At 39.9% G+C, this 11,998-nt stretch overlaps 1 protein-coding gene across 1 annotated transcript; it reads left to right on the top strand.

The window, feature by feature from the left end:
• Nucleotides 1-522: 522 nt before the first annotated feature.
• LOC310931131 (acyl-coenzyme A thioesterase 3-like) lies at nt 523-9,714 on the top strand (the record flags this gene model as incomplete). The annotated part of the gene is made up of 11 exons (XM_083894241.1): nt 523-609; nt 4,537-4,742; nt 4,828-4,927; nt 5,004-5,194; nt 5,366-5,535; nt 6,260-6,379; nt 6,955-7,037; nt 7,636-7,729; nt 8,272-8,352; nt 9,382-9,523; nt 9,614-9,714. The coding sequence occupies exons 2-11, from the start codon at nt 4,547-4,549 to the stop codon at nt 9,712-9,714; spliced, it is 1,278 nt and encodes a 425-aa protein (XP_083750367.1). The 5' UTR covers nt 523-609; nt 4,537-4,546.
• Between the last annotated feature and the right edge of the window lie 2,284 nt (nt 9,715-11,998).

Here is an 11,998-nt window from a genome sequence, read left to right as displayed (position 1 = left end):
ATATTTGCATTAAAAAAAACATTTTGCAGACTGCAAATCATGTTTATGGCATGTGGCGCCACCTACCGCCGTCTACCAATCATTGCAGTCAGTAGAGTCTCAGCTGCCGAGGAACCACGGGTTGCCAGATTCGTCAAAAAACGAAACCTAAAAGACCTCGGTATTTAGAATTTGAATGTAGTAACTGTTTTTGGCCACATTCTTACATATGGCACCTTTAACTAGTTAACAGAATCTATTGCATACGTTTCTATTTTTCCAGAATAAAAGCTCAGAGCTGGAGATGAGTAGATAAATAAATAATCATCTGCTGGGCCCAGATACTGATGCTGGCGGGAAAGTTTGGGCCCACAGACCACTGGTTGCTGACCACCTTTCTGAGCAATGCAGTCGGCATGTCCTGTAGCACCACCTAGTGTTCATATAGTGATGTTGCAGTGGGAGGAAACAACACGAGAGACGAGCTGTTGCTGGTGAAGACTGAGAAAACCAGAGATCAGCAGAGATCAGCAGCAGCAGAAGAAGAGAGAATCGAACCCTAACCCTTCCGGACTGTGAGGAGACAAGTTTACAGCAGAACAGCGGTGCGTGACTGACTCTACTCTGACCGTAAGTAACGCATTCATTTATATTCTTACATTCACACGTAAACCAACCGGACTTTGAGCTTCGAGTCACGTGACCCGAGTCAGAAAGATTCATTCAGTGTCTCATAACAGGAACATAGTTACAGGATCAAAGAGCTCGAGATGAGGGAACATGGAAGTGTGACTTATTATTGAACATATTGGATGTAACTTCATTCCTTGTTTGAAAAAGTAAAGTCATATGCGCCGATATTATTTCCTTTACGGTACATCCAAACCAGGCAGGCTTCTCAAAATAAAGTCTTACCAAAACTGCAAACAACGTAGTAAAACAGAAAAAATATTAAATGTTAAAAAGTTAGCCGTTAAAACAATGATATATTATCACTGTGATTAAATATGAAACAATTATAATAAAACATGAGTAAAAATGTCTGTAATAGAAATATGTGTCTATCTTTGATCCTTCTCTCTTAAATATATATAGTATATTTTGTTTTTATGAAGCACCAAAAACAGAAATGTATTGCTCTTATAGATGGACAATAATCTCCTTTGTGAATGTCGGCAGCGTGTCTGGTTTGTGATCATTACTACACTTACTACACAACATTAGACATGTTTGCTGTTTCTTAAATGGTGTCAGCTATTTAGCTCCTGCCATTAGCTCAGTCTTTGAAGTTGATCCAGCAGCAAACAACAGTTATTGTTTTCCTTTATTCCCAACATTGCTCAAATGAGAATTTAAACATAGCCACAGGCGAGCTGTGGATGTGCTGTCTACAGCTTATTTAACGAAAAAAAACTTTTTACAGACTGCAAATCATGTTTATGTTTTGAAATCATGTTTTGGCATGTGGCGCCACCTACCGTCGTCTACCAATCGTTGCAGTCAGTAGAGTCTCAGCTGCCGAGCAACCACGGGTTGCCAGTTACGTTAAAAAACGAAACCTAAAAGACCTAGGAATTTTGAATTTTAATGTAGTATCCGTTTTGTTTAGCCACATTCTTACATATGGCACCTTTAAATCTCTAAAAACAGGACGTGCCCTCATGATATCTAATGTTTCTTCAGACTGACTTTTCATTGACAGTAATTAAAGATAAAACTGTCAAACAATCTCCAAGCACAAGACAATGAATGACAGCAGAAACAGAGCTGTGAATATTACATCATTGTATTCTCTGTCTCCATGGTAATGCGAGGCTGGAGTTTTGAGATTTTCCCACTCTGTTTCAGGTCCTAAAATGCCTAAAGCGTTTGTGTATTTGAGGCTTAAGAAACAGCATCATGTCCACAGGCACTTGATGAACGTCCTAACCATTTTAAAAATGCTCATTTATGTTGAATTTCTCTTTGTCAGCCAAATGACGGCTCACAAGAATGATATATTATATAATTCTTACCCATATTATGGTATGCTTCAAAACAGTGTTTATCATATTGTTTGACACAGACCATTTCTGTGCAATGAGCTCCACCTCAAAGGCGCCAGATCTCTTTGTGTGTCATTGAGTGTCTAGTAAAATAATTAGAGGTTCATAGTCATATATTTAAATGATAACATACCAAACAGGTCAAATTTGCCTCTTGTGCAACAACCCAGACTTTGACCAGAAAGTTCCAAACACAAGTCAATCAATAGACTTTATTGTCCCATAGGGCAGGGGTGTCAAACTCAAATACAGAGTGGGCCAAAATTTAAATCTGAACAAAGTGGGCCAAGGTTGAACAAATTAACCTTTTAATAGGGACCCAAACAAGTTTTGCATTGAATATTGAACAAGCAAGGCTTATATAACTTTATAGTGACATGCAAAATCGAGTTTCAAATAATAATAATAATAATTAAAAAATATCAATGGCATATCAAATAAAATTTAAATAAGAAATTGAATGCTTCTTTTCTATTTGCAGCCTTCTGAGGTAAATATCAACATTAACTTTTTCCACAAGCTAATAAATTTGAAAATACCCCTATACTGACCATCAAAGTCGCCAAATCGCCGGCTAAACTCAGCGCGATTGCCGCTGTATAATACCGGCGGGCCAGCTCTAATGTTAATTTGATATTGCCTCAAGGGCCAAATGAAATTACACGGTGGGCCAAATTTGGCCCCCGGGCCAGAATTTGACACCCATGCCATAGGGAAACATGCACACCACAGCACACACAGGGTTGTGACAACCCCTTCTTCAGGATGTCAGGAAAAAGTTAGACGACTGTTTGAATATGTACAGTTTTTGTCACTTTGATAATTGTCTTAAAAATAAGTTTAGTTTTGTATTAATATATCCAAAATAAAACTTCTCGTAACATCCGTCTTGTAGTAGTTTTTTTTTCTTTTTTTAATTGACCATAGATAGTGTTTGTGAAAATACTTTCAAACAAGGACAGTAGCCATGATTTTAATATCACTTCAAACTGTAGAGGACAATTTGACCTGAACTACTCCAAATGTACATCGTAAAAGTACTTCATACTACTTGTGTATGAAGTACAAGACGTACAAAGTCCAATAAGATTTAAACCATATGAAACCATAAACTACTTATGCAACTTGTGGATTTTATTCCACTTCAATGGTAGACAAATAATCTCTTTTGCTCGCAAAGGTGAACTTTGACCCTGGATTACTCCAAACGTACACAGTACAATCACTTTATACTTCTTGTGCATGAAGTAAAAGAGTGGAAAATCCAGTGAAATTGAAACCATAATCTTCTTCAGTTCAGAGATGGCAACAGACACACATGCATCAACCCAGTGTGTGAGGGCGGCTGAGGCTCGGCCTGGCTCAGCTCAGCTCAGCTCAGCTCAGCTCAGCTCAGAACACCTTGGGTGTATTTGAACAGGACATGCAAATCTGGGGATTTTGAATATACAAAATATTAAAATGATTGGAATCATTATTGAAAACAAATTCATTGTAAGTTATCTTTATTAGTTTTTGACACAGCCTCGCCTGACTGCATATTCAGATTCAGAAAACTTTATTACTATTCATGCAAAAGAACATATAGGAATTTGCTTCAGCTGCTGTGTCCATGCAGGGGTTGTTTTCGGTAGTTTCACTGACATTGAGGTCAGGACACTCCTCAGTACACAAACAGCACTGCAGAAACCACAGTGCTGTTTGTGTCTGTGCTGATTTGATCTCTGTCATAAAAGTATATACTGCAGGGTTTGAAGTGTACCGGGATGTGAGGTTTGTTGAAGAGACTCCAGTAACATAGAGAATAACAATGTTGTTCTGTCTATTGCCGTCTTCTTCTTTGTTGGATATGCTCCCTTTGGAATATAATATAATATAATATATGTTTGTTAGCAATACTAGCAAAGTTGTCGAAAGGTTTTGCAGATTCAAAACAGCGTGACCATGGCAACCCATTTGCCACGATACAGGAAGTGCCCTATAACTTCAGCATAGATTGAATTCCACCTATATTTCCTGAAACATGTTGGGAAGACCTTGGCCTCAACTCAACAGGAAGTTGGCCTTTTTGAATTTTGGCGATTTGTGAATCTATGTATGTTCCTACAAATCTACGTAGGAAATCTATGTACGTTTCTACAAATCTATGTGCGTTCCTACAAATCTACGTAGGAAATCTATGTACATTTCTACAAATCTATGTGCGTTCCTACAAATCTACGTAGGAAATCTATGTACGTTTCTACAAATCTATGTGCGTTCCGACAAATCTACGTAGGAAATCTATGTACAGTTCTACAAATCTATGTGCGTTCCTACAAATCTACGTAGGAAAATCTATGTGCGTTCCTACAAATCTATGTGCGTTCCTACAAATCTACATATGCTCCTACAAATCTATGTCAATCACAAATGACAAACATTTGTGATTGTCATTGTCATTTGATTTCACATCTTCATATCTGTACTGAGTTGAATGACATACATTTTAACACACTGGTTCTTCCCTCAGTCTTTTCAGGATGGACAGGACACAGTGTTGTGTGAGGCTGTCGGTGCAGCCGTGCAGAGGACTTGTGGATGAGAAGTTAACTGTCCTGGTCCAGAATGCTTCACCTTCTTTCACGCTGACTGTCCACGCTCTCCACAAATGTGAAGACAGCCACAGCTGGGAGGCGTTTGGTCACTACACTGCTGATGCTTCTGGGAATGTAAATGGTATGTTGTCCAGACAGAGGTCTATTTGTATTTATTTATTTATGTCATTATTCATTTTATTTTCTCTTATGTAAAATTGTCACAGTCTCAGAGGATCTTAGTCTGGGCGGGACGTATTCTGGGGTTGAACCAATGGGTCTGCTGTGGAGCCTCAGACCAGTTTCAGGAAGCAAACCAGGACTCAGGTACGACAACAGGGTAAAATAGTTCACTTCTGACTCAGTTGTCCGTGTCAGCGCTGACTCTGCCGTCATCCTTCAGGCTCAGGAAGATTAATACCCAGGCTCCCATGGAGGTGACAGTCTCAGTGTACCAGGGTCATCAGACTGTGGGCTTTATGGATCAGGTGCCGCTGGCCAGTGTGGTGGTGGAGCGCTGGCACACAGCACCTGGTGTGAGCAGGATCCCCATCACAGAGGGTGGACTCACTGCAACCCTCTTCCTTCCCCCAGGTACGAGCAGAGCAGAGTCCTGTGGATGTAGCTCACATCGTTCATCACTATTGTAGTAGTCGTAGCACTCATTTAGTGGAGGCTGCAACCTTCTGTTGATGTTTGGGGAAAATTGGAAGCACATCATCTGGGTTTAGATCAACTAAATGAACTGTTTTGACTCTACTAAAGGACCTGGACCCTTCCCGGGTGTGTTGGACCTGTGGGGGGGTGGAGGGAAGTTAGTAGAGTTCCGAGCAGCTCTGTTGGCGTCCCATGGTATTGCTGCCCTGGCTCTTGACTACCTCACTCCAAAAATCACCAGGGAAACTGGGAAGTTGGTGGAGAACAAGTACTTTGAGGTAAACCAAATACAAGTGTCCCAAATAATATGGGAGTAGCACAGTGTAACAAAGGTGGCACACATAATAATAATAATAATAATAGTACATTTTTTTTTGTATACAATTATTATTATTGTATTATTATTGACACTTTCTGACACTCAAGATCACTTTACATATTAAATAAGAACACAAACATCAAACACACAGAAGTTAAGTTAAATAAAACAGACACATTAAAAAAGTTAAAGGTGCCATATGTAAGAATGTGGCCAAAAACAGTTACTACATTCAAATTCAAAATACTGAGGTCTTTTAGTTTTCGTTTTCTGACGTAACTGGCAACCTGTGGTTGCTCGGCAGCTGAGACTCTACGGACTGCAATGATTGGTGGATGGCGGTAGGTGGCGCCACATGCCAAAACATGATTTCAAAACATAAACATGATTTGCAGTCTGCAAAATATTTTTTTTAATGCAAATATTTTGTCTGTACTGTTGTTGTTGGTGAGTTCAGTTTGTTATAAGAACATTATTCCTGAGTCTCTGTGACATATTAAAAGGATTTTATGGCCAGTTGCTTTAGATTTATTACAGAATGCACCTTTAAAATGAAATAAAACTCTTATATATTATCACCTTATGGCCTGTACATGCTTTTCTTTCTCCTCTTATGTCCAATAATAAAAACAAATGTGTCAGAACTGCTCCTGCTGCTTAAATACAGTGTTTTCCGTCTGCAGAGCGCCTACACAGTCCTGCAGCAGCATCCTCAGGTCATTGGCAGCAGGATTGCAATGTTGGGACTCTCCCTTGGTTCAACTCTCACCCTCAAAATGGCCATCTACTCTGAGGTGATGAAGGTAAGATTAATCTGAATGATCATTTCTGTCATGGTTTGGACAGTGACAGGATTCTCAGTCTCAGGGAACGGACTTTTCCAGCGTCTCCTACAGAACAGAGCTAAAGTCATCTGGATCAACAAGTGATGCCCAAATCCTCATAGTGACAGCGCTGAATGCTAATCAGTGTTTCTCAGACTCTCACCCTGAGATTATCTGACCTCTCGTGAATGTAGTTTGCATTGATATTAAACAGAACAGATGTTAAATGTCACAGATGTACATTCAATGGTGACTTTCTGTTCTATAACACTTTCTATCACACTGCAGACTCGTCAGTTCTGCACTGCCCTCTGTTGGCTGAGAACAGCCATGTCAAATATGATTGCAGCTGCTGAGTTCTCTGTGCTGTGTGGTTATGGTTATTTAAACTGTAATTTCATTCTTAAACGTCCTCAGAACTATCAATAAATAAAGATAAAACAGCTGCTGTACTCAGAGTGTAAGCTGTCCTCACAGTGCTGTGTGTGTTCAGGGTTTAAAGAGTGGACACAGAGTAGTTTTGAGTGTGTGCGCGTGTCTGTGTTTGTCTCCAGCTCAGGTGTTTGGTGTGTGTCAGTGGCTCTCACGTGCAGCCAGTTGGTGGATCTTTGAAGGATATAATGACTTTCTTATCAGAGTAAGTTGATCTGAGCTTTTCTGAGTGATCTTTAATGTTTCTAAGTGTCAGACAGCCGCGTCCAGAGGCACGATGTGTCCCTCTGTCTTCTCATGAACACACAATCTGAGCAGTAGGAGTAAAAGCATAGGAATATACTGTATAGACTTGAATTTTACATGAATAATACTTCCTATTTAATGGCAAACCCTTTGCTGTACAGGTCTACGTCATCAGAGCTTATCTTAAAGTTTCTACAAACTGCTGAGTCATTGTGACACAACGGCTTATTAATGTACACCTGCTCTGCTCACGTGAAGACACATAAAGTGGTACTGTATTGGTACTGTATTGGTACTGTATTGGTACTGTATTGGCTGCAGCAGTATCAGAGTAGTTTTATAAATACAAATACATGATCAGACACCTGACACTGGTGTTGCTATCGCTGCATCTCTGATCTTCTTCCTGAATAGAATCCACTCTAATTATGCATGTACAGTGTATGTAGGTTTGCTACGTTGTCATTTAAAATGAATCCAATCTGGATAAAAGTCAAATATGAATGTCACAGATGAAGTCTTTTTTTCTTCTTCTTCTTTTTTAATGGTCCAATCAGAAAGGGCAAGAAGAAACGCCTCAACGAGGAGAACGAGTCAATCCTGCGAGATCTGCTGCTGCCTATACCGACTGACCCGTCGTTTAAAGTGGACGTGAGTCACAGTTTTAAGGCTCATTCCGACCAGATTATGCTCAGAGTTTAGGATTAAAATGGCCCCAAACAGCACTGTAATTTCACTGTCCCTCTTCTAATTGATAGATTTAGTTTCGTAGATAAAGAATTAGATGTATTTAATGAATGATGGTGACACAGAACAAAGACTAGGCTAATATATCAGATCATCTTACACTGAAAGAATGAATGAATGAAAGTACAGTATAATACACTGAGGATGATGTTTGTTGTTTTGTATGGTTCTTACAGCTAAAAATCACTCCAGCAACTGCTTTGATGAAAGTACAAAAGTAGTGTAATGCATTACTTTACAAAGGAAGTAACTATGTAATGTAACATTATTAAAAACATTTTTTTACACTAGCAACAAATGTTATTCTTAAAGTAAACCACTTCATTTATAATCTGTGTGGTGAATAATCACAAAAAGCTGATTGTTTGTGGCTAAATCAAATTCCAGCATCGATGTTAGGTTAGAAGGAAATGTGAAATGTTGCTGCTGCTGTGTGCTCTGAGCAGGTGGGACGACTGCAGTGTCCTCTGCTGCTGGTTGTTGGTGAGGACGATCAGAACTGGCCTGCCCACGAGTCTGCAGTGGATGTGAGTTCACTGACCTATACATTATAATTTTTTTATTTAGAAAGCAGGATGGCAGAATCTGATAAATGAAACACGGAGAGGAAGAAGAGAAAGAAAACAAATGATGTCTGTGATGTATTTAATAAATATCCACTGTATCCATATTTCTATGGCAACATTTTCCTCTTCTTTCGGCTTCTCCCTTTAGAGCAGGGGTTCTCAAAGTTTTGATACCTGAGGGCCAATTTAGGAACCAAACATTGGACTGAGGGCCGCCAAAGGAAAAAAAAACAGAAAGAAATCCCATTTGTACTAATTTTAATGACCAGATAGCAGTTCTACAATTTAGCTTTAAGTTATATAAGCGTTAATATAATGTAATTTAAGCATTAATATAATAACGCTTTATAATATACTGGGTAATTACCCAGTATTTTGGACATTGTTCTTACCTTCTAATTACAGATTAATACCAAGTAACACATTTCTGTTACCATATATTTACTGGGTAAATAGCTAGTAATTGGAGGCTGTAGCTACCTGCTTATTACCAGCTTATAACCCAATAATACACTAAAATTCACCATATAGAAACCAGGTAAATACCCAGTATTTGTGTTTACACTTATTGGTCTGTATCCAGTAATGTCCAATAAACATTTAACAAGCTTAGTACCTCCTGGATTAAAACTATCAACTGTAATTCATTGAGGGCCGCCAGAAATGTTCCTGCGTGCCGCCATTGGCCCCCGGGCCGCACTTTGAGAACCAATGCTTTAGGCGGTGCCACAGCGAATCAACTACCTCCATCTTATCCTGTCCCTATTTTGTTTGAAATGATTTCCACAGTGCTAATTTCCTTATTTTTCAGTGTTGTTTCATGTCACAAACATAGCAAACTTAAATGAACTGAAGGTCACATTTTTATGGCTGATGCCATGAAAAGTGAATTTTAACTTCACTGATTATTAAGCCTTCATCGAGTTCAGTAGTAAGAGTCAGCAGGTGTTGACCTAGGCTGTCTGTTCTTTGTTTTACCGTCTCTTCCAGATGAAGGAGATGATGGAGAAAGCGGGAAACAGCCACCAGCTGTCTGTCCTTTCTTACCCTAACACTGGTCACCTGATTGAACCTCCGTACATGCCACACACCCGAGTCAGCAACTTTGTGTCGGTTGGCGCTCGTGAAAAATGTAGGTTGACTTTGAACACTGGTAACAATGAAGACGGAGACAGAGTCAGAGCTGTTTTAATGTTGCCTTTGTTTCCTACTCTTTTCACAGCCGTGGTTCTTTGGGGTGGAGAGACTGTAGCACATGCTCATGCTCAGGAAGACGCCTGGAAGAAGATACTGGTCTTTCTGAGGAAGAATCTGTTTGCATGATGATAAGAAATCAATCTGTTAGATCACTGGCAACCTGGTGTTAATAATGAAGATAATTCTACATCTTACAAGTATTTTGAATTTACCACAGCTGTGATTTTCACCTCTAATTCCTTACTTACTAATTCTCACACCTATTAGTGCCTGCTTTTAGAGCTGAATCATGGTGACATTTTACACTCTGGTTGAACCATTGTGTTTCTCTTCCATGTCATTCCACGTCTCATTCCCAGTCATTTCCAGTGTCAGCGTTTATGCACCTGTACTTTTGCAGCCTGAAAATGCTTTGGAAAATGTTCAAAGTCAGCAGGTGGTCAGCGGTGCAGCAGGTGCACACCTCACTGGGCCCTGTGCAGATTGGGGGCACCTGGCAATTAAAATTGAACTCCATGTGTTAAGTGGGGGGCCCACGCTTGGTGTAGTGGTTAGCGCTCTCGCCTTTGCAGCAAGAAGACCCAGTTGGAACAAGGGCCTTTCTGCAAGGAGTTTGCATGTTCTCCCCGTGTGTGTGTGTGTGTTTTCTCCGGCTTCCTCCCACATCTGAATTGACCATAGGTTTGAGAGTTTGAGTGGATGGTTGTTTGTGTCTATATGTGGCCCTGCGATGAACTGACAAACTGTCCAGGGTGTAGTGCGCCTATCACCCTGTGCCACCCCCCTCTCAGTTACATGTAGGAGCCTGTCTGGTGTATGAACAGTGGAAATTCCACAGCAACACTGATACGCAGCCCAATCCAATCCAACTGTATTTGCAAAGCACTTTAAAACAACCACAGTGAACCAAAGTGCTGTACTGAAGAATAAATAAAAGTCATGTCAGCTCACAGAGGCGATAAGATGCATTTAAAACAACTCAAATTAATTAAAAGACGTGGATGAAAACCCACAATAACAGTGTCAAAGGAGTTTTAAGAAGAGATTTAAAAACAAACAACACCTGTCTGATGTGTAGTGGCAGATCATTCCACTAAGTGTCTAAGTAGGTTTTTGGAGCCTCGATGTAATCTTTTATCTGCTTCCAGATTCTTATGGTGTTGCTAATTACAAAACTATTATTAAATTGTGCCTTTTTAACAGAAGTGGGACTGTTAAGAGCAGATAATTACTTTTTTTTTTTTTTTGCAAAGCATTCTTTCCATACATAACCATGCAGGGCATGAGTCTGCTTCAGAAGGAGGGCTCTTCTTTCACCATGCGAGAATAGATAAGTGTGCAGCCCAACAGTACAACTTAACATTTGGTAAAGCAAAACCTCCCATATCCTTTGGTTTTGATAGGTGATATTTAGGTATTCTAACTGCTTTATAACTCCAAATGAAAGGTATAATAATCGAGTCTAACTGCTTGAAGTATGATTGCGCAATTAAACATGAAATGCATTGGAAAAGATATGATCATCTTGATTGCATTCGTCTTCTCGACCATGGATATTGGGAGAGTTTTCCAAAACTCAATATTGGTTTTAATCAGAGGAGATCATTTGGGTTTTTGGTGTCAGTCACTCCTAAATATGTAAAAGCTTTGTTGGATTTCAGAGCTGTTTTTTTTGATCAGAGGTTGCACCACTGCATGTTTAAGATTTTCAGGGCCCACACCTGAACAAAGACTGCTATTAATAACCACCTGTACAGATGTGTCTACAGATTGGAAATTTGCTTAAACAAGCGAGAAGGGACAGAGTCATGGTGAACTGAGCTTTAAATGACCAACAATCTTCTGTAAAAATGTGTTAGCGGAGATTTGATTATTTAGTGAGTCGAGTTTCCTGGAGTCAGAGATGAGTTAAGTTGAAAAGCTTTATTGGAAGCAGCTCAGGTCTGAGGAGAACTGAGACAATGCCGAACATAAAACAAGTATGTTAACAGTTGGGCATCCTCTGTCAGTCTGCCTGTGAGTCCCAGAGTTAGCATATTTAAAGGTGCTTTCTCTGCTGATACATGGAGCTGACCTTGGGGAGGACTGTGCAGCAGCGTCATCAGTCGTCTGCCCCATTCCGGTCAGGCTCAGTGAAAATATGAAGAGATGAATTCTGTAGACAACAGACTGGAGCCAGTGTTATACCAAGGTCACTGTGATTACAGCAGTTGTGGCAGGCGCCGTCCTGAATTGTTTAGGCTTGTGCTTAGGAATGGGAGCTGATAAATGTTTTTCCCTTTCACAATGGACAGAGTCAAACCTGTGAAAAAAGGCAGAGACAGAAGGGTCATAAGCAGGAGGTCAGATTTCCGAGCCCTGGTAGAAGAGACATTATCAATAAAGAAGTGAAGAAGTTTTCCCTCACCCT

The sequence above is a fragment of the Microchirus variegatus genome (assembly GCF_963457635.1).
Source record: "Microchirus variegatus genome assembly, chromosome: 8".
Classification (NCBI taxonomy): domain Eukaryota; kingdom Metazoa; phylum Chordata; class Actinopteri; order Pleuronectiformes; family Soleidae; genus Microchirus; species Microchirus variegatus.
The sequence above is the reverse complement of the archived record's forward strand: the minus strand, read 5'-3'. Positions and strand labels throughout refer to the sequence as shown.